Here is a 23,515-nt window from a genome sequence, read left to right on the forward strand (position 1 = left end):
TACATGAAACGTTATCTCTATCAGGAAAAACAGAAATGAAAGCCAGCCCATCCCTTTTTTAGATAGGTGAAGAGTACTGCACATTTACCCAAAAAAATGTACCAAAAAATGTACGTGGAAAAAATACTAGGCCTCATACCCATTTACCAGCTTCATTCAAGTGTCATCAAAACCTGGTTACTAAAAAGCACCATGATTTAGTTACCTTCCTTTGGGATATGTGCCACCTGTCAAGGGGTTGTCCAAGACCGAGCTATGTCTGCTTCAGGTTCTTGGCTTCTCCTCGGTTCCACTTTTCTTTGATTTGGCGCAGTTTTAGACTACTTTTCATCAGTGAGGCATTTTGACAGGCCATTTAAGTAGCACTGCTCAGTACTCCATGCAGAGATAGCATACTGTTAGATCTCAGTTTACCTTTATTCTTTACCTAGTGGAATTAATTTGCCCTAACCTTGTTAGTCTTGGTGGAAGTTGTCTAGGTATAATCCAGTCATTTGTGCTCTCTCTATAATAAACAGAGAAAACCAGAAATCACTAGGGGACAACTGATCTCATTTGTAAACGACTGCTTAAGGTCAGTGGATTCTTGTCCATTGCCCATAGAGGAAGCCTCAGTGACTGTGCTGAACTCACACAGAGGCAATTTCTGTGCCTGCAGTTAGATGAAATACATTTTCACCTTGAATATCATTTTGATCCACCCTCCTGAATCGCAGCTGGGGCATGAAGCTGCTTATTAAAGGCTTGTTAAAATATCCAGTCTTCTTTGCTGATGAAACAAGACAGAAGAGGTCATCTGATATTTGCTTTAAATAGGCCAAGGGTCACAAAGAGATAGGATAAAACGTAATCATCAACTTATAGCAGCATTCTCATGCCCAGCCTACTATTTCCAAGTGCATTGCAAAAGTCTAGCATTTTCATAATCAGGTCACAGATGACTAAAATCAGTTACAAAGGTTAATGCCTGTGACAGCTCTTATTGGTAGTGGGTCTCAATTCATAGCGTATTTTCTCTGCTGTTGCAGTAACAAAACATTATTGTAAAGTAAAACCTATTACTATGGGAATCTATTATTGTTAGATTTCTTACCAACTATAACAATGCTCGACTTGGGAACGAAGATTCTTTTTCATTAACAAAATACAGCAGCTATTTCTGACTCTTCATCCCTTTTCCTGCAATAAAACCTTGCCATATTTTAACTGCATTTTGCAAAGTAGCCCTGACATATAATTGTCATAATTATTATTGTGTTTTAGTTAGGGACCTCCTCCTTGGTGTCAGCCTTTCAGAGACGCATCCATCCACCCTTTGACTCATGCTGAAGAAATTTTTCTTTGGTGCAATTCTGAGGATTTGTTAGCTAATGGGGCAAGGCAAGAGCAGGAGGAACATAACATAGCTGGAACTATTTTACAGAAGTTTACACCATTAACTTCCACGTTGTACCTTGTTTGTTGCCTTATAGAAGAGAAGGTTTTGCCTGGTCAGTATTTGGACATCGAACTCTGTAATCCACAGGGACCCCAAAGGAGGCGGTAGCTGCTCTGATTACATGCTTCCTATGACAGGCAAAATGTAGGCAAATGCACTTCTTTAATGTTTCTACCACAAACTGAGGCTATTTACTTGCATGCTAACTTGATGAGGAGGTCATAATGTTCATAACTGTATCTCCACAGAACTTCATTTTTTGCTTTACAACTGATGGCCCAATGGCTCCAAATTATCACACACGGGTTCCACTACAGACAGTAAAGACCTGTAGCAGCTCCACATATTCCATGAAGCAACAGAAGTGCTCAGAGAGATGGTCACCTTCTGCTGTCCCGTCAGGACCGATGGGACACTGTCCCAGCCTGCTTGAGGCTCCTCAGTCACACAGCCAGAGTCAAGCCTCAGAGTTGCTCCCAGCACACCCGGAGTGCCAAATAAGGTTTTGTGGTCATGGTAGAGAAGGTTTTAGACAAGGTGGGCATGGGGAGGGGTCAATAAGGGGGAAGATGCAGAAAGACATGAGCAAATGGGAAGGGGTAGCACTATTTTAGAAGTTTCTAGAAGTAGAATAGAATCTGGGGCAAGAAGAAGATTCTCTCCTGCTTTCCCACACTTTCCCAAGCTCTATGGTCACCTCCTCCATCCCCCTTCCACGGACAGGCCTTTAAATTATGCCTCCTTCCATCATAGCATGCAATGTTTTGGAACATTAGCCAATCAAACCTGCCTTCTCCCTGGGGCAGTGAAACTCTGCTCCTCCAATTACCCCAAGGCACCCTCCTCTGTTTGCGCCTCCAGAGGAATGACAATAGAGAGGAAAAAGGCCAGACCATGACCCAGCGTGCACCTTATTGCAAAGTGAAGAGAGGAAAGCTGAAGGAGGAGAAAGGACAGAGAGTGCAGAGCGATGGTGAGCAGGGTTTTCTGCCTCTGCTCCTGTCACGAGGACTAGGTTTTTGCTTCCCCCTCCAGGAGCAGTTATCCCTTACCCACCCTACATAGGGTATCCCTTTGTAGCAGAAGCACAAGGGGCATTTGAAATATTTCAGCACAACAGATACAAAATGGGGATGCTAGAAAACATGGCAAAACACTGAAGGACTTGCAAAGTTACATAGTTTGTTGGACTCTGCAGATGTTGGCAAAGGCTCTCACGTTTCAAAGACACATTTCTGTTTCTCGTATGAGATTACAGCAGCCCATAATCTTTAAACTATTCCATATGAACAGACTTGAAGCTCCTAGGGTGTCTCTCTGGCAATTCATTTAAAGGCTCAGCACGTGGTGTGGCACAGTTTGCTGTGAAGGTCAAAGAAATTCGTCACTGAAGAAGAACCTCTAGAAGCATAAGATACAAAGCAGCAAGCAAAAACTACATCAGTCTAAATTTATTTTAACCTATATACACAGTAAAATGGTTTTTACATTAAAAAAAGCCACTATGTTCTTTAGCACAGGGTTGGATCATACATTGAGGCATTGTTCTTTTTGCCATAAAGATTTTCATATCTTCCTTTTCTGGGCTCTATTCTGTTACTTGAGAGTCCTTTGTTCATATCTATTAAAAGCATACATAACTATAGACAAGGATTGAGGAGGCAGGCCTGACCTGTTAACAGGCAGAGGAAGCAGGCTGCCACCCTTTGCTCTTTCTTTGCTTCAGTGCCATGCTGCTCTGTTCACCAGATGAGGTTGTAAGAGCAGTCCTTCCTGCAGGATGTCCAAAAGGTTGTCTCCATCTGGATGTGCTATAGTGCTTTGAAAGCAAGCAAGGCAACTACTAACATTATAGTAAATGTTCCCACACTCACTTCCTTTCCTGAGACAAACACAACTTTTTGTCTTTCTTTATAAAAAAGAACATGGCGAATGTCCTTCAGAAACAGTTCTACATTTCATTGTAAGATTTTTTTAATTCCTAGTGACATTCTTTCTTGCCAAAATGGAGACAGTCTACACTCCTCCCTCCCCTAATGTTCCCTCAGGAACGCTTTGTACTTTCCCTTAACTGTTCACTATATTCACTGGAGCCCAGCTGCAAAAAATGGCTTGACTTTGCATCTGGATTTCCAATCAGTCACAGATTCATGGCTGTTTTCCCAGACAGAGAGCAATTAAACAAAACCTGTAAAACGCATTACCAAAACCTCTCAAAACATCAGTTCACCCAAACAAAATTCTGTTCTCAGTATTTCTCAGCCTAAGCTTTCAGGATTAAACTGGTATTTTATAAACATTTAGGGAGAAATCACTCCCAAGTTCAGCTGCTGCCTCTTTCACTCTCCCCTCTAACTCACTAGTATTATGTTCCATTTTTTAAATTCTGCTTTGTTTATGTCTCACTTCCACTTGATCCACAAACTGAACTGAGTTTGGAAGAGACTTTAGGTATCAGGCAACCCAGCAGGGACAGCTGTTAGCCCCCATCCTTCACAGACCAGTAAAACTCAAGAGCTGCTGCTTTGCATCAGCTGCCTCACTGGAAATGACAAAGTACTTTTTGTCTCTTCATGCTTGTTAACAGGATCAGCACAGAAATTGTGCTGTCAAACAGTGTTTGACTAACACAACTCTGTAATGTGGTCAAAATAATAGTTTTCTAGAATTACATTTTCATATTATGCTGACCTGTTCTTAAAAAACACCTGAAGAACCATTTCACATTCTTTTCATGCATTCTTCTCTAAGTAGGTACGCACTTGCCTCATACGTTTTGTGTCTTTTAATAAGGATCCACCATACTCCAGACAACCAAGCGTACTAGTGGATTTGACACCCCCGAGGGTGCAGAACTAAGATAATGGTTCAATTCTGGACAAACTACCTGCCTTCATTGTTTTTCAATGCCGCTTTTGCAAAGAACACTCACAGTGCTTTCCCTTTCTATTCACAGGTCAAGTCTTGTTAAATAATCTGCAGGAAAAGCCACATTCAAGTGACACTCTTCTGAACACATTGTAGAGAACAGAAGAAACTTATTCCTCTCTAAAAATATCCCAAATAGAAGAAGGTGGCATCTGTATGATGCCGTGTTCCAGCTCTGTCCATTAAACCACCTCTGGGAACCTACTGTTAAGGTTTCAAAATCCTAAGTAATCCCAAAAACCCTGTAAATCACCAGCTGTAAAACAAAATGGTTCACCAAACATTACCAAAACAAGACTTTCTTCTTTGTCTTTATACTCTGTGTCCTGGGATGACAGTGTCTATTTTTGTATCAGGGTTCTCCACCTTGCAAGCCTACAGCTGCAAATTGTGTCTAGATAAAGAGACTTAGACACACAGTCACATCTTCTTGAGCACCATCAGTTTTGTCACAGGAGGCAATAAGCACCTTTCTCAAGTTCTGCCCAAAGAGTACTTTTTCCCAGGGCTTGCCATAGCAGTTTTCTTAAACTCCTAAATTTCTCAAGCCAAAAAGCAGTTAATTTCTGATCTAACTTGCACGACACATATTATGTATCACTCCTCCTGTAACTTCAACATCAAGCCCATAAGTTCTGCTGTAATTGAAGTGGTGGTACTAGTGAATAAAAAACTCTATAAAAACCTACCTTCTATTCACAGCACTGTAACCAACTTTCTGGGAATGTCACTTTAACTAACATTCCCTATACCTCTTCCCTACCTATAAAAGAGTGACAGTGATGAAAATCTAATATGGCACTAAAGACCAAAAGAATAACTACACAAAACAGCAAGGTATCATTACAGAGATATATAGATAACATGAAGAAAGATATCCAGACTTCCAGCTATGTAGTGTGGTTTGAATTTTTTCTTTCAGCTAGAGAGTTGTAAAAAATGGGGACAATTTTAGTGGGATTGATTGTCATAAGGCTCACAAAGGCAGGGTAAGGATTGGGCTAAATTTTTTGGTACTGATAATTTACCATAAACACAAAAATATGCATTGATTAAGCACCAGCGTATCATGAAGCATCTCCATCTATAGTGTTCCTAAGATCATTTAGCTCCTAAATATGGCCTAAAAGGGGTATAATACTAATTTACTTAGTACAGAGGTGTCAAACCTCAAATCAACTAACTAGATCTGGTTTGACAAGATCGTTAATCTGGACCAGCTCTTCCTGCTCTCCTTCCCAAAGCTCCCGCAGTGATAGGAGGGGACTGCTCCGTAGTGCCAAACAAACTGGTCTGGCAGAACCAGCCAGCCTTGGCCACCAGCCTTCCACCACCAGGACCCACGGTCCCTCCCATCATAGGGTGACATCTGGGAATGGGCTGAATTAATTGCTCAGAAAATGGCAGCCTTCTCCTGGCTCTTTTCCTAGTGGCTTCTCAGAGGTGGTCAAAAAGCCAGCAGAAACAAGAAATACTCACATGTTTTAAGAGTTATATTTGCATAAATTCAAGTCTTCAGGACATTGCAATGCCAGGAGGAGATGAGGTGAGTGACCATGTGCTTGTGCGGCCTGCTGTATGAAGATTAGGTGCTAGGGACTTAGTCTTATAATCTACTTTATTATTGTGGTTTGCATTGCATTTGTCTTTAATTAAAATACAGCACATCCATTAGTAGTAATAATACACAATTTCAGCACTTAGTCCAGACATGGTACAAATTATACCACTAACGTATGCAAACCAATACCAGAAAATTTGCAGGCCTCTGAATGCGGAGAGGAGAAAAATGAGTCTAAGCACATAAAAATAGGGTGGACATAACCACTTAAAGCATGTCCTAACCATTCAAGCAGTTAAAAAAAAAAGATATTTGTATTAACATTTCTAGTTTAAATGGTATTTGTTCGCCTCAATATATATTTTCCACTGATGTGGGAGAAATATGCAGAAAATGAACAGTTGCAGGCTTTGTGGTTTTAAGGAATCATTTGAGGCCGTAATGCTCAGTGTGATGACATCTCCCTATGTAGGCAGCGCTGGGATATATAGCTGTAGTCAGCTTTTGTACCCATCCAGTCCCTTCTCAGCTTTTCTGTTGGTTCACAAAGCATCTTTCATGCCACTATTGAAGACTGCATTCTGTAGGTTGGTGACATTGTGGCTGGACTCCTCCATTCACAATCCAGCACTGTCATCACCTCATTTTGCTATCTCACATGGTCAGAGGCCTGGGCTACTGCAGCACATCTAGCAAAATCAGTAAAAGGCTGAACAAAAGAAAGAAGCGTTCAATAACTCATCACTAGTCTGAACAGCTGCTTGGGTTTCTGAAGAAATGAAATTTCTAAATATTCACACACATTCATTTATGTGAGTCATACTGAAAGGGCTTGTCCCTGTCCTGTGGGGTAGAAGGAGAGAAAGAGAAAAAAAAGGTGGTCTGAGGGGATATTATATCTTTTCTAAGAGGACAGCATTCAGAATTCTTGACTTTGGTGCCTTTTGAAATGCTGAGATCCCCAGATGCGCATTCTTCCTTCATAGATTACGTTCCCCTTGGAGCAATGAGCATACAGCAGCTGTCTTCTTTCCATCAGCAAATATTGTACCCGACTTGCTGGATGGAGACTTTTGCTCTCTGACACAGTGCTGTGAAAGGATAAACCATGCCGACGTGGATACTCCCATTCAGGGCAGTAAAGGACAAGGAGCTGAGGATTACAGCTTTGTTCACACTACTGTAAGAGTAGCTGGTTTTGATCCCTTGTGGTCTCATGAGTAAAAATTGTGGCTGCTTCTCCCTTGCCTGCTTATCCTATAATCTTCCAAGCGGATGTGCTAAGCAACTCAGAGAAAACTGCTTTGCAAAATACAAAATTTGGGTCGTGCGACAGTCTGCGCTGATGAATGCAACATTTGTACAGTCTCCAATACTTTAATTTCTAAGATCTTTAGTCTTTCCAGAACATTAATTTGTCACATTAGGTGCCTTAATGCACATGTTTGGAACAAGTACATACACACATCCATTTTTCCCCTGTCTTCCCATATCCATTTTGCACGATCCCTGCAAATGCTGGACAAAACCACATGCCTATCATTCAGGGCATCCTAGGGAAGGTTCCCCCAAAAGGAGACAGCTGCATCTTTTGTGGAACTGTGGAAACAACTGCAGAGGCAGTAGGTGTCAGGAGAGCTTTCTCAGCCAAAGCGCTTCCCAAGGCTCCTGCTGAGGCAGGGAGGCTCTGCACCACTTCCAGCACAGCCGGTACCACGCCACGCTCCGCTGACTCAGGGCTGAGGCTCATCTCCAGCAGCCTCTCACCTGGCTGATGCAATCACGCTGTACTTGCAAATCATTTCAACCACTTGCCTTTCACCTTGGAGATGCATGCAACATAGAGTGTGCGCTACTGGAACCTTGAGTAATTTTATTTCAGATTGTGAAATGCTGGCTATTGGGCAATGATAAATCCACTTTAAGCCTCGTTATCTCACTGCTTTAAGAAGTGAAAGCATGTCTGCAAGCATATCTGAATCACACTTCCAAAATGAGGCTTTTCCACAGCCTGTTTTGAACAGGGATAACTTATATCCCTGGAAAATCACCTCCCCAAGTATATTCTTCTCTGCTGACCTGTTTTTAATTGTGGTTATAATCCTATCTCACAAGCCTAACAATCTACATTTATATCAAGCAAATTTTGAAGAGGCTTTGAAAACAGTTCCTTTACCATAATGTTGTCATCATAAATATGCCCACAATGCAAGACTGAAGTCTTTAGTTACCATGTTCTCAAAAGATCATGTGTTTCTGCCAGAAAAACAATACACCCAGCAGAAAAAAAAGTGACATACGGACGTATCAGTGTGATCAAAATGTCTTAAGAATTGACATTCCCTCTTCCTTTTGGGCCCCCTGATCTCTTCTCTTTACCTCTTCCATCTCTCCCTGCTTGTTTTTTTCTGTTTATTCAGAAGATGAGTCAGAGAACACTGACAGGCCTTGAGTTTTTTTTAAAGAACAATTTAAAGCATGGGAAACTACAACATTTCAATACGAAGGTGAAAGCAAATTTAGCATAACACCTTCCTGGCAAAGAGCTGAAGTGCCAGCTGTAGTGCAAAGTGAAGCATCACACTGCTTTTTACTTCAAGGTCCTATCCTGTTCTCTTCCACTGTCATATATTCTCTACTCATGGTACCCCCTGGACTCCTGGTAGCTGTATCCAACCATTTTGTGGGACAGGCCCTTTGAGTCCTTTTCTTCTGAGTTCTTCAGTCTGTGCTTGACTCTAGACGACCTGCTCTAGTATCACTCCTCTGACAGTATCCTTCTCCCAGGTGTCATTTCAGTGTGTCATTTACATTCTCCATTAAATTGTGGATTATTCCCAGTTCAGAATGCTTCCCTTTCAGCTTCACCAAAGAAGCACTAGGTGTAAGTGGTGGGATTTGCCCTAGACGTTCATTTTGAGGGCACAAAGGTAGAGGACATAGACTGGGTCTGAAGAAACAAAGGCCGCTCCTTAACCCAATGGACAATTTAATCTAAGATAGAGATTGCAATCTATATCTCAGTTATTCTCCACAGAGATCAGTGAAATGAATAGGACACCTTTATGAAGGAGGATGCCAGAATTATAGTCACTATAGTGTCACAGCACAGGGTACTAAGCAAACACATATTGTGTAGAGTCAGTCCAGAACAGACTACAGAAAACCATATTATTGTTGCAAACTTACTATTGTTCCAGTGGCACATAGCTTTAATTCCACAATTACAGTAGCTACAATGCCTATAAAGGACATTCTCTAGATCTGCAGGTAGGCTAGTTGTTCAGATGTATTTTCAGTACATCCTAAAGCCATTAGGTTTAACCCCCTCCACCCCAAAAAGGGGGAAAAGGTGGGACAAAGGATCTGCCATAGGAGGATAGGAGGAAGCTTACTAATGGGCAGGAAAAAAAGAAGAGAGGAAAACTTAGTCAGAGCGAGAGTGCTAGCCTGGCACCGGCAGGCATCAGTTTCTTATTCTGGTGAGGGATTTGGCCTTTTGCCTGTGTTAACGGAGCCTTTGTAAGTGCCAGAGTTCAATCAGTTGGTCTAAAAATACTTCCTCTGCCACCTTGCCAGCTCACTACACACTTGGGCTGGACACCTCTCTGTCCGTCAATGCCATGTTGCACTGCCAATGCCTTGTGGGCCTGCTAAGCGGCAGGTTTTCAGAGGTTTTTAATTAATGAAATCAAGCCCAGTTTTCACTGGCGCAGTATAAGATGTTCCCCTTCAGTGGGGCTTATGTTTGGCTCACTCCATGCTTTTTGATTTTTTTGATGCCAGATTTGCTCAAAAAACTGTGAGTGAACTTACCATGGGGAAGTTATTTTCTCATTCTTCCCATAAAACTCAGCCAAAAAACAAGAAATACTTCCAATAGTCTGTCTTTTTTTTTTTTTTTTTTTTTTTTGGAAGCCAAATTCAAGGCACTTGCAAATAGAAAGGTGAACATTTTTGAAAAGTATGAATTGTTCCCCTCATGAAAACAGGAGCCTGGAGTGGAAACGTGCAGCCACAGGAGTTACTGGTGCTCCAGTTATGTTACAATAAAGCTAGACAGATTTGCTTGTGTGCATGCATGTAAAATGAAACTGCAATTGAGTATGCATTCTTCTTTTAGATAAATTTGTCAGCTACCCAGTAACATGTATTGTTACCAAAGAAGTGATTACAGAAGATATAAATATACTTTGCTAATAGATTTCTTTCTCATCCACAGCAAGCACACTCCATACACATGCACAAAGTAGCATATCCTGTTTTCCTTTCAAAATAATCAGCTTTCTTGAGAAAAAAATAATGTCACTTTATCCACACAAACATGTATGCTACGTGCATGAGATGTTTATTGGAGTATTACAATAAAGACACCCAGTTCTCCAAGCTGTCAGTTTGTACATCAGTTCTGCCATTCTTTCCAAGTACATGTATAATTTCTCCATACATGTGCAAGCTACTCATCAACAAGGCTGTTTTGGAAATAAGCTATCTCAGATAGTATGCCAATGCCTCAGAGCTATGTCTCCAGCTCATTTGGATATGAAGGAAAGGGCTGAGAAACAAAATGTTTGATTTAAAATTAAACTACTGAAATAAAGGGTTAAGAAAATAAAGCATTTCTGTTAATGGAGGTAAAAATCTACCATTTTGTTACCTAAAATTAACATCTGAGTTGCCATCAGCAATTCATTTACTTACATTAAAATGAAATTTATCCAATTTGACTCAGAAGAAAAAATCAAGATTTTTCAAAATTAAAATATATTTAACCTTAATTTTGTCTAATTGCAGCATTGCAATTTTTCATTTGGAAATGACATTTTGACATAAGATTGAGACACCTAAATGTGTAATGGGTGTCTATCTGTGCTCTAGGTGTCTAAATCTTTTCACGTTCAGCAGATATCTAACTAGTACTAACTGCTGCTCAGCTGACCAGTGAATAAGTGTCTGCTTTAGGGTGAGCTAGACCACCAGGCTCCACTGACTGGGTTGACTTGAGGTTCAATTCAGCTGCCTAAACACAGGCACCCAGTGCCACCATAGGTGCCTTGGGTGTCCACCTGGCCTCCAGCTACCTCTAGCAGGCTGCAGGGCTTCAGTAGGTCCCACACGGTAACCACCAGGCATGCGGTGATGACCCAGTGCCTCCCAAATGGTGCTAAGCACTTGTATAGGAGCATTGGATTGAGGGAGGCCTCTAAAGCACATGTGGACACCTAAGGGAGACACCCAAATTGGGTGTCCCAGGTGGGAGCTGAATCCTGCCTTTTGTTTCTTTTTCTTTAAAAGATTAAAACCAGCAGCCAAACCCCTAATGGATTAAGCGAAAAAAATTCTTTCCTCAAAACAATTTTTCAATCTTTCAGTTTGGCCAAAAAGGGAAAAGAAACCAGTTCTTCCCTTCCATCTCTATCACTATATCCCGTTTAGCTGGATGCTGCCAGGGAAGCTAAAAGCAACAGTCAGACTTTAAAAGTACACATAGGATCATGAATGTTTTTTGGCCATAAAGCTAATCCATGGCATTTCTAACTCATGTGAACTCGTTTCAGTTAATTGGTCTGTTTTTACAACTGTTCATCTTACCCCATTCATGTCCTTTGCCTTTGCTTCCAGCATGCACCAGTTTTTATTCCATCCTTGCTGCTTCCTCACTCTTAGTACTACCCTTTTTTAACAAAAGACCTGTCTGTTGGTGAAACTCATATGTTTATTTGTATGCTTTTCTCTGTAACATACTTCATACAATGATAACCTGTTGAAGAGCACAAGGTATTTGTGTCTGAATATCATACTTAGTATCAGTTTCCCTAGAGAAATTGTAGAAAAAAAGCCTAGAAAGGCTCTGCTTACTATGTTAGAAGAGTCCACCTTGCAGGAGCCAGGCACAATCTACATGTGGGACATTTACTCGTTCCATACTTCAAACATCCTATTTTTCATTAGTAGAGCATTTTTAAAGGGTCTCGATGTTTTTGTGTGTGACAAAGAGCAAAAGCATTTGCTCTTCTGTGAAATTTCCCAATGTTTTTATTCAGCCTTGTAAAAATTAAGTTAGCAAAAAGCAAAATAATCTAATCAAAGTCCCAGGCAAAATTTCCTTCAAGAATATCTAAATGCTCCAACAGTACAAAGCAGTATAAAGTGCCAATCCAGCAATCTTCCCTAAAATTTGCCATAAATTTTGAATGCATTTTAAATGTATTTGAATGATCCATAGTTGCTTGCTGCAAATTCCTGAGCCTTTCCTCAAAACTACCACAAAGTAAATATTTAATTTTTTAAGCTACTGCCTGTGCTATCATCCATATCCCTGCTGCAATAAGACTCTGTTTTCGCTTTCTAGTTTGATGTACAATATTATAACAAGAGGTGCTTTTGAACCACCCCAAAAAAGCACACTGCTCAGTTGACAATGAAATCCACTTAAAACTGTAATTGATTTTAATAGCCATCAAAGAACTTTCAGCCTGTTTAGGAGTCCCGAGACGTGTCTGATCAGTTGTCCTCATTTTCATGACCAGAGAGTTAACGCGTGGTTGCAGATGGCTAACCACACAGAAACATGCTCCTTATCAAGGTAGAGTTTCTTCTTACGTAAGAGTTAACCAAAAGATTAAATTGAAAGATATGACTGAATAATCCAGGTGCTGAACTGGAAGACAGCAGTGACTTGGAAAGATATTCCCATTTTTTTGGCTGGAGAACAAATACTAATAATAAAAAAAAGACTTGATAATTAGTTGTGTAATTGCAAGTGGTTTTTCTTTTTGTTTTGGTTAGGTTTCTTTAGGAAAAGATAGTTTTGTCACATGAAAATGTAGTCAATTCAGAGCATGGTTCCAAGAAGAAAGTTTTGCCTCACTGGAGGGAGAGGGCAATGTCGGCCTCCCCAGTGCTCAGGACACATGAAACAGGCTGGATATCTAAGAGCCCTGGAGCCAGGGCGCTCATGTCTTTGGGGAAAGGAGTGAGCACATAGGCCTTGATCCAGCGTAGCTGCCTGGAGCCAGCACCGTGGGTGCCACCAGGCCTCCAGCCACCTCCAGCACGCCCCAGGGCTTCTCCACCTTCTACTTCATGTCCACCAGCCCGTGGCAATGCCTGCAGGGAGCCAGGGCACTCAGGCAGGGCCAGGCCCATGCTCTGCTCCAGCTGCACACCATTTGTCCTGCCCATAATCTTTTTGGAAAATAGCTAAAATAAAAAGAGTATTTGCTGGGGCTGCTGGAGTGAGAGAGAGGTTTCTAATACCCCAGTGGCTATCACTTGAACTTGTGCAACAGCGGCTCTTGCTCCAGGTCCTGGAGGCCATCCAGCAGCGGGTTGGGGGCTCCGGGCCATCCTGCTGATGCACGTTTCCAGGCCAGCCTGCCATCAAGAGAAAACAGGAGCCTGAAAATGCCTAAGCAGAATTTTTGGATGGTCTGTCTCCATGCAGTCCCTTTGCACTGGCAGCAGCCCAGGCCCAGCTGCTTTCCCACGGGTTCCTCGAGGGCCAAGGTCCAGCAGCCATGTCCAGTGTTCAGTGGCTGCACCCAGCCCTGCTGACTGCTGCTGCGGGTGCAGCCATCTCCATTTGCGGGGCTAGCGATTCCTCCTTTGTCCATGCACAGCCATGTCCCCACGTGCCAGGTTGCTACCAGGAATAGCCAGTTCCCAATTCAGCACTCATGTAGGCTTTGTGCCTTTCCCTTCCTGGCCGAGCAACGCCTGCATGGCATTGCAGCGAGGAGGGATGTGGTGGAAACAGTGTCTCCTGTTTAGCAGGTTTCCACAGCAGGTTTCCAGAGTAAACCACGTTTTCTGTCACGCATGGACTTCAGCACCAATACGTGTCCCACAGGACAAACTGCTTCACAGCAATCTCTCAAGAGCTTGACCCACGTAGGGTCTCCATAGCATCTCCTAAATGAGGCACATGGGCAAGAAAGAACCTGCTCTCCTCTTGCTTCCTTGGATGCCATGGCTACACACACATAACTAGGCACTGGTCACCTCAGTTACTGATATTTAAATTGAATTTAATTTGAACAGCAGGACAACAAGGTTGAAAAATCTGAGTAAAAGAAAAAAATGTTTGGCCACTTGTATGGCCAGGAGAGAAAGGAGCTAAACTCAAATAGCCTTTTTCAAGGACAACTCTCAGTTTGAATGAGTTCAACAAAAGTGCATCTCCAGAGAGACAAAATGTTCCTTTCTGGACAGTAGTTGCTTTTTTTAAAATAAAGACTGAGGTTCTGACTTTAAAAAAAAAGACTGGATAAGCCTGGGTGGCTTTAATTTGGTTGCAATCACAGGCAATACTTCGTAATCTTGCTTGTAGAAAGCAAGTGGAAATTTAATGTTATTTATATTGCTTGGAGGCAGACATCTGGTTGAAATTGCAGTCTCATTGAAGTTTTAGCTGCCTATGCTGCAAAATGCAATATTAATGAAAAAATCTGAGGGATTAATTTCTGATGCTTAAAAGTGTGTTTGTGAAGAAGGTAAACCTCAGTTCCATGCCATCAAATTCTTCATTTTCTAAATTTCACAGGCCAACTAAAAATGAATAGTTGCTTGAATTCAAGATGTCAAATGAATAATACACAGAGGAAGGAGTGTCATGGGAAAAAAGAGTGAGTATTACAATTTTTTCTAATAAGAAATGAGACAAGAAACACCTGTTCCTGGGAGTACCATTTTGAAAAGTCAAAAAAGTAACAAAGAACACTTACTGGATAAGCTGAGTCAAAGGACTAGAAATTGCTTCTAGTCTTACAGCCTCAGTTTAGTGGTACAAATCAAGCATAGGCCAGCTGTGGGGAAAGGTTATTGATATACGGTAGCAGCTTCTTTCGTCCCTAAGCTGACATTGTTAGTTCTGCTCCTGTTTTATATCAGGAATGAGATGAGAAAAAATCACCACTACATTTGGTACTGATTCAGAAAATCAGCAATAACCTGAAGGTTTCAGGTATGGAGAGTGAGTTTGAGAAGTTGCCTTTGCAGCTCACAGTCAAACGGCAGTGGCTGGGAAGGCAATACAGACAGTTTTACCTGCTCTCTGTAGACAGAGGATGCACTGCTGTGAGTGTATCATTTTTCCATGGCACCTTTGAGATAAAATTTCTCTTTGATATGGAAGGCAATGTGTTAAGGAATATGCTGCTTTCAGACTGGAAGAAATCTCTCCTGCCCAACTTTTGTGGAATTTGTGAAGGAAGATGAAAGTTATTAGGAACAAGAGAAGCATTCAGCAAGGCAAAAATTGGACTTTGAAGAAACCTACTGCAAGTTTTACACGTGACACACCTACATTGTAAATGACATTTTTCCTTCACAGAGGAACACACAATTCAGTAATTCAGCCCCCTCCACCATAACGCATTAGAAGCCAGCACTGCTTGTCCATTCATCCAAAAATGCACATTCTTAGAAACTGGGAACTGTGTAGTTCCTAGTGGGCTGCCTGGATGATAATAGTAAGCTGTTTCCTTCTGAGCTCGCTTAATGGGGACTAATACAGCTTCAGGGATGGTGATAATAATAAATTTATAGTGTTCTCCAATGGAAAAAGGAGCCTTTACCAGTATTTACCAGAAAGCAATAGCTGGGATGTGCAGGTTACCTGGGGACAGCTGCACCTCTTGTACGGACCCTGACTATGAAATGCTATCAAGTTTTATTACGCCTAGAGGAGCATTGGTTGGACTGTACTTGATAAGCTCTCATGACATATCACTTCCACCATAATTATTTCTAACTACAAAACCTCCACCCCTCTCCGGGTAAACTGTTCTCTGGAGGGAAGAGTGAGAAGCTGTTGCTTCTGGGTTTGGCCCTTGCTTAGCTAATGCAAATGAAGACATTTCTTATATAGCATTCTACTTGCTGCCCAGAATAACAAATCAAATCTGGATGTATGCAAACGGAGTCACCACCTTGGACTATTCAAGACCCACCTAGAACAAAGTTATGGCTGACCTGACACTGTAATAGTGGTAGTCCTGCTTCGAGCAGGAGGTTGGACTAAATGACCTCCAGAAGTGCATCCAACGCTTGTATGAAGCTACGAAGTGTGTTTCTGGGAGACGGAACCAGAACATGCTGGTTTTGCATTTGAGTTGCTGTTGTTTTGCAATTGAACCAAGAACACTGTATTTAATGAAGTTGGTGCTATTCTATCAGTGTGTCCAGGTCTTCTGATGATACATATTGTTGCACATCATACTTCTGTAGCTTGCCTATCCTTTCCATAGATTGCAGAGGTCTTTTGATTTCAAAATGGGAAAATGGAACATCAACAAGTCAATATGGTCCCTTCCATGCAAGACGGATGCAATTAGCTTCAGTCACTAGCCTGACCTGAAAACAGAGGGCCATGGTATCACAGGAGCTGCTGATGGTGGTTAAAGCCTGGAGGAGGAACTTCCAATATCTTGCAAACAGCACAAAGCCTTTAAAAGAGATCAAAATAATTACTAAATACACGTTATGTAGCCTCCTTTATTCCATTGGATGAAAATGTTTTAAAGTCTGTAAGAACTGTAATACCTCCATTATGTTTTGATTATTTTCACATGCAAGGAATCATTTCCTCTGAAGAGCTAACAATGGCAACAGCCTGATCAAGACTGAAAGGGAAAAATGGTAAAGTCAAGAACCTTTTCATGTTGGGCACTTTCAGGGCAGTTTTCTGGCTCAAAGGGCCTCATCCCCTGAGGGTGTTGTGTCAGCAGCACCTGCGAGGTGGTGCTGAGTGATGGAAACTTCCAGGAAAGCTGAAGGGAAAAGCTGTAAAGATAAAACTCCCTTGTTTTTCAGGACCTGAATCTGAGGACAAAAAAGCAGACCATCTCTGTTTCTGCACATGCCACATTAATATTTTAGTGACTGTGGAAGCAAAGAATATCATTTAAGGTGGGCATGATGAAGGTGTGGGGTGTTTTGCATAATTTTAATCCAAATTAGTGGGAGGAAGTGATTAGCATAGTTTTTAAAACACATTAGTGAGTTGCTCCCCTTCTCATAGCCTCTTCCCTCAACCACTTCTATGACCCCATTATTTTAGTGTGTTGAGTATTCCAATAAATGCCTGCGAGGTAACGAAGTAGTATCACGATACCTTTCAGATGAGAAGGAAAAGCACAGAGGCTACAGTCAGATGTTAAAGGACACATAAGCACATGGCTTTGAAGATGTATGCATAAGTAATTGTATTTGCTCAAAGCAATAAGGAAGATTAGTGTCAGTGTCTTGTAGTCTTGCTCCCTAACCACTCTAACAGCATTCTCTGTTATTTATTGCTCAACAAATGGATGTAATTAGGTGACCCTCAACAGTTAAAAGCACTTGCTCATTTGCCTGTTAAGATATTAATAACAGTTTAGTCCTGTCAAAGTCATGTGCCATAGTCCTCTGATTTATTCTGAGATTAATATTATAGTAAATAACAATGCTCCAGCAATACTTTTTTTCATGGATGTTTCCCATGTTTGTGGACTAAAATGGGTCAAACCTCCTCACATCAAGATTTATTAAAATATCATTTCAATTTTCAACCAGATACAAAGCTAGCTAAGATATGACTGGTTTTTAAATAAGAGAGGGAGAAGAATAAACCTGTGTTGAAAAATCTAGCATGATCATGCCTTTTTCTATTATCCAGTAGATAGAGAAAATGTGTTGACAGAAATGTGTGGTTTAATAAGGAAAATAACTTCCTCTGTACTTTTTGACTTAATCAGTCAAAAATATCAGCATTACTGGGCATGGAATGTAATATTGCTCTTGTGTACTGAGTTGTTCTATTTATAGTAATTTTTCATTTTTATGCAATTTACTTGCAATAGGAAATACACTAGCAATGCATTGAGAAATCAATATCTAACATTAACTTGGCTCTTTTTCAGCTCATGATTCTGCTCCAAAAGCAAATGGGAAACCTGTGCACAAACTTTACACTGTTTCATTCCCCAAGGCAAAAGACAAGAGTGCTCCAGATTGGAACTCTGCAGAATTTAGGGCACAGACTAAATATTTCTCAAATTGCACAGAATTTAAGTGACCCATCATTTAGATTCTCTTTATACCAGTTTTCATTACCTATTTCCAGCAGACTCAGGGATTTGCCTGTCTGACATTTCCTTGACTGGCCTCTGTTACTGAAACATCTTTTAGTTTTCCACCTACAATATAATATAATTTAATTTTCATTCTTGATTGCAGATATTGATTTACTTTTTGCAAATCAAGTCTTAAAAAAAAAATCTCATTTAACAACTGTCTTCAGAGGAAATGTTACATTTTAAAGCTAATAAAGTGTAGTCCATTTAGTTAATCTATCAATTCATCAATCAGCCATTCTTTCTGAGCCTCCTTTATCTATGTTTCCATATACCTGTGCATACTATCTGTCTTTTTTCTGTGCCATTTTCTTTATTTCACTCTCATTCATATTCCAAAACAGATTTTACTTCTTATATTTTCCCCATGCACCAAAGCAAGAGCCACCACAACTGTGATGTGACCAGTTCTTATAAGAATAGACATGCTTCTGAAAACTCAGTTACTGGATTTGACCCTGATGCCTTATTAACATCTGATACAATCCTCTGTGGTCAACCTTGTCTAGACCCTGCATTAATGTCCATCTCAACATTACCTTCACAGACTGCCTCTGGTGTATGGGTATAATATCCCACGTGTGATATTTCAGCATGAAAGACAACACAGAATCACCAATCATTTAGGCCTGAAAAGGCTTTGCAAGGTGACCGTCCAATCCCCTGCTTGAAGCAGGGGCAGCTCTGCGTTCAGACCAGGCGGCTCAGAGCTTTGCCCTGTCTTGCCATCAAAATCTCCAGGCTCAGAGATCCCACAGTTCTCTGGGCGATCTCTTACACTGCATGGCTGTCCTCAGGGACAAAATGTTTTTCTTTATATCCAGTCAGACACTCCGCTATTTCAGCTTATGGCAATTGCATCTCGTTATTCCACCATGCAAGTTAGTATTGAGCCTGACGCCCTTTTCTTGGTTATCTCCTCAGAAGTAGATATGAGGAGGTATAGGTAGGGACACAGACTGTTTCCTCCGGTCTTTGACTGCTATGTTTGTGTGGCACTGGCCAAGAAACAGCACCTCTCCATTCTTCGTTTCCTCTCTCATAGAAGAAAAGAGCGATGACTGATCTGAGCATTTTACCAAATGGCTTGATTTTCACACATGAAAAGTGCCAGATGAATGGAAAGGGCGCTGGTCCAGCATGAAGGCGTAGGAGAATGAATTACTGGACAGAAAACATAATCCTTTTAAGTGGCACACCCCAGTGGTAACAAAATGTAACTTTTTTTTTTTTTTCCAGTTATTGTTTCTGGTAGGTAATTAGAGGCAACATCCTTAAAAAGGCCAGGCCCCATAAAGGGAGATAAAGAGATTTCTGCCTGGGAAATGACTGTTCTGCACAGAGAGCTGGCCTACAAAAATCTTGCCTTGTTATGAAGTTACTCTGAAAACATATATAAAAACAGCAGAAAGTTGGATCCTCCTTAATCTTATCTTTCCAATTGCACCTATTATGGTTCAGGACAAACCTTCATTTAAATACAAGTAAAGTTCAAAATCTTTCTGAATCAATCTGATTTTTTATTTAAGTGTTGTAAGAAAATGATTCAACACTGTAATTACCTCTGGCCATAATTGATTGTGTTTGTTTACATGGTAGGTTATTAACAAAACATTATCTGGAATTGAACTCTACCTTTAAGCACAGTTTATATTATTGCAGCAATATACCAAATATAATGTCATAAATGTGCAACAGGTGGCTACTTAATAAAAGTTAGGAACATTCAGCATTCATTCTAAAGAGTGCATTTAGGTCCAAATTAGCGTCTTATACGAGTGATTAATTTGACTGATAGTGCACTGTACGGCATGACTAATAAGCATTATGCAGTTTTATTAAGCGATAACTCACAGCTACATGGTGATGTGAATTTTTATCTTTGAAATATTATTTTAGAAAAGGAGTGGATGGACTTTGCTTCTTTCAGGGTGCTGTATTCTATTCCAGGAGCAGTGCAGTACTCCTCAGTGCCTAAATTCGCCATCTGGTATAGCCAGATAATAAAGCCATTATGCTCTCATCTTGCCAGCTTAAAATGACAATATAATCGGCCACTCCAGATTTATAACACTGCCTGTTTGAATGTCATGCAGTAATGACATATTTAATCAAGCCCCTAACTGCATGTAATATTTTAGATTTCTGTGTATAAAACTGTGCTAATTTTGATGAAAACATTTTAAAAAGATGGAAAATGAGGGAGGCCATATTTCTGAGTATGCTCAGAACAGACTCATGGAAGCATTAAAACCTTTCAGCAAGCCTGCCTCCCACATGTCTCTCCTCACACTCTCAAACCAATTAAAATGCCAAAAGAGTTGAAGTCAGTGATGTGGCAGACACTGGGACAGAGAGCCATTAGCACGCAGTTCACAGAAAATTTTTGAAGTGGATGAGAAGGGGCTTACAGGAATGGGGGAGGGGGGGAGATATAGGGAAGCCAGGTCCTCCTGCCCTACTGCAGTGCCTTCAGACTCCTGCTGCAAGATATTGGGTGATCTTGTAGTTTATAATACCAGCAGCAGGATTGTCACTAGACTAATATTTGTACATACCCCTTTTGCCATGTACTTCCCATCACCTGTGGTCATCTCCCTCCACTCTTGTTCCTTGCTTCAGCTGAAGACCTAGCTGATGTAAGCAGGTGTCAGTGAGAAGCTGCAAAGGCCTGTGGCTGCCATGGGACTCAGCTGAATTGAGGTCCCAAATGAGAAGATTTGTGTTTCCCTCCTTTTAGGTAGAAGACACTTGCTTGTGCTGTTTTTTCAGCGCATAGTATGATGGTGCATTGAGCCATGCCTCAAAGAGCAGCAAAAGGGCAGATAGTGTACATGTAGGTGGATGTACTGTGTGGTGGTGGAGTGCTGGAGGGTTTTCTTTTCAAAGAAAAGTACACTTGGAATTGGAAATGCCTGCCTGCAATTTAAAAATAAAATAAAATGTGGTTTTACAGGATTAAGGAAAAAATCTAAAAAATACATTTTATAACATTTGAAAAACTGAAATATCATCTTCAGAAAAGATTGGTGTCTCAGGCTCCCACAGAGTCAACTAGTGGTGTACTGTGGGTCCCACTGGGGAGCTGAGAATATATCCTCCCAGACGGTGTAAAACTCATACTGCTAGGCAAGAATGATTGATTAGTTTATAAACAGACAGATGGGAACAAGAGTGGGAAGAAGAGGAAGATATGTCTCATTAGTGGCATGGATTACTCAGGTTTAGTTTGAAAATCATCTAAATTTAACCTGAGGATTGTTCTGTTTCTTAACCATAAGCTTTTTTCATGGTGGAGCTCTTTCTGCATTCTGCTTCTACACACTCTGTTTCACCAGCATATTTTCTTGTGTTAGATACAGTCTGTTGGTCTTTTGGACCACATCCAATTTATTAGTTTTCTATGGTTAGCTGAATTAAGGCCCTTCGATGACAGACATAACTCCCTTGTATGCTAAACTGTTTGCCATGAAACACTATGGATCTGCTCTGCAAGCCCCAGCTTGATGCATCTGATTTTTTATTACATCCAGCAGCTCCCACATTTACAGCAAGTCTATGCCCCAATTCTTGGCCCTCTCGGTAAGAGTAAGGAAAATATCAAGATCTCTGGGATAATGTTTTAGAGGATTTTATAGTTTCGATGTGAGTACTTGTGACACCTAGTGGCTCCAGCAGAAAAATGCAAATATTTTAGAGGAAGAGGAAGTAAGGGGTGGGTCAGGGAAAGGAAGGAGGGATTCAATATCACCTACTGGAAGATAGTTACTACAATAACCTGAGAAAACACACAGTTGAGCAAATTATTTTTCTGGGACTGTGTGAGGCAGCCACCCTTTGTAACCCACCATGTAAGCAATGGAAAAGTTCAGCTATATGAAACATTTCTGGGGTGGGGTGGGACGAGGTGATTATAGGTGTTTGGGTAAGGTGGTCAGGCAATGGCCAAATCCTCTTTGTGAAACAGGAGGTGAGCACAGGAGCTGTGGGTGATGGCATCAACCCGGCATCAAAAGAACAACTTAAAGGCACACCTGGGGTGGAGCAAGACTATTGGTTCAGGCAATTCCACATCATGACAAAAAAAAAAGGAAAATGTTATAACCAGTTCATTGCTGGCTCTTTACAAAGTCATCCTTTAAATGTTTAAAATGACTTTACAAACTCATCCTTTAAATCCTTCAGCAATGTCCCATCACCCAAGACTTTCCCTATATTCAACAGAAAAACGTGAATGTTTCCCAAACCAAGTACTCAGAGCTTAGGTGGACTGAACTGCTCTGTGAAGAAGCCTGGTTTAATACCCTAACAAGATCCCTTGAATTGTATGAACTTTGTAAAAAGCCAAGACTGAGAGCAGACACCTGCCTGATGCATAGCGAGCCAGCTGAGGGTCATGGTCAGATGCAGTGACTAGGCAGCATAAGCTGTGCCAGCTGACTGGGAGCCTGCACCTAGAAAGGCACAACATCCTTGCTGTTGCAAGGCATAGCTCTTCATCAGCTATCCAAGCTAGTGACCCAAGCGTGCAAAATCTCAAGAGCCTCCTATGTTGGAGGCTTTTGGGAGGAAAACGCTTTTCATGGTAGAGATAACAATATCCAATGGGTTTTAGCAGTCTCTGAAAGAAATCAAAACAATGGAGTGCAACATAATGCAAAACTCCCTCAGAGGCAGGTATTCACAATTAATTAATAATAGTGCCTATTTCTAGGCAGTTGTCCGTTAACACAAAATACCCATCTGAAGATCTTTAACAGTGATAACATAAAACAAAAATAATTTCCTTCATAACTAAACAATTTTGCACAGCTAGATAACAGATGTATTAAAACACAGCTTGTAAGCATGCAGTTACAGACATATACATATGCACATACTTAGTGTGACTCATGAATTGGAGTACGTAGTGTGATTCACACAACTCCTGTGAGATATGCTGGGTGATGGGTATGCTATGTACCTCTACTATATCATAGAATCATAGAATAGTTTGGGTTGAAAGGGACTTCTGAAGGTCATCTAGTCCAACCCCCCCTGCTGTGGGCAGGGACATCTTCAGCTAGATCAGGTTGCTCAGAGCCCCATCCAACCTGACCTGGAATGTTTCCAGGGATGGGGCATCCACCACCTCTCTGGGCAACCTGTGCCAGTGCTTCACCACCCTCAGCGTAAAAAATTTCTTCCTTATATCTAGTCTAAATCTACCCCCCTTTAGTTTAAAGCCATTCCCCCTTGTCCTGTCGCAAGAGGCCCTGCTACAAAGTTTGCCGCCATCTTTTTTATAAGCACCCTTGAAGTACTGATAGGCTGCAATAAGGTCTCCCTGAAGCCTTCTCTTCTCCAGGCTGAACAACCCCAACTCTCTCAGCCTTTCCTCATGGGAGTGGTATTCCATCCCTCTGATCATTTTTGTGGCCCTCTTCTGGACCCGCTCCAACAGGTCTGTGTCTTTCTCATGCTGAGGGCTCC

General features: G+C 41.2%; 1 protein-coding gene across 1 annotated transcript in view; it reads left to right on the forward strand.

Annotated features, from left to right (window-relative positions):
• PMP2 (peripheral myelin protein 2) overlaps positions 1-12,346 on the forward strand; it is a 53,268-nt gene extending 40,922 nt beyond the window's left edge. Inside the window, exon 5 of the mRNA XM_009335059.1 lies at positions 12,280-12,346. Coding sequence (XP_009333334.1) covers positions 12,280-12,346 — 67 coding nt within the window. The remainder of the gene's footprint in view (positions 1-12,279) is intronic.
• Positions 12,347-23,515: the final 11,169 nt, after the last annotated feature.

The sequence above is a fragment of the Pygoscelis adeliae genome, unplaced genomic scaffold, assembly GCF_000699105.1.
Source record: "Pygoscelis adeliae isolate BGI_AS28 unplaced genomic scaffold, ASM69910v1 Scaffold101, whole genome shotgun sequence".
In the NCBI taxonomy this organism is placed as follows: domain Eukaryota; kingdom Metazoa; phylum Chordata; class Aves; order Sphenisciformes; family Spheniscidae; genus Pygoscelis; species Pygoscelis adeliae.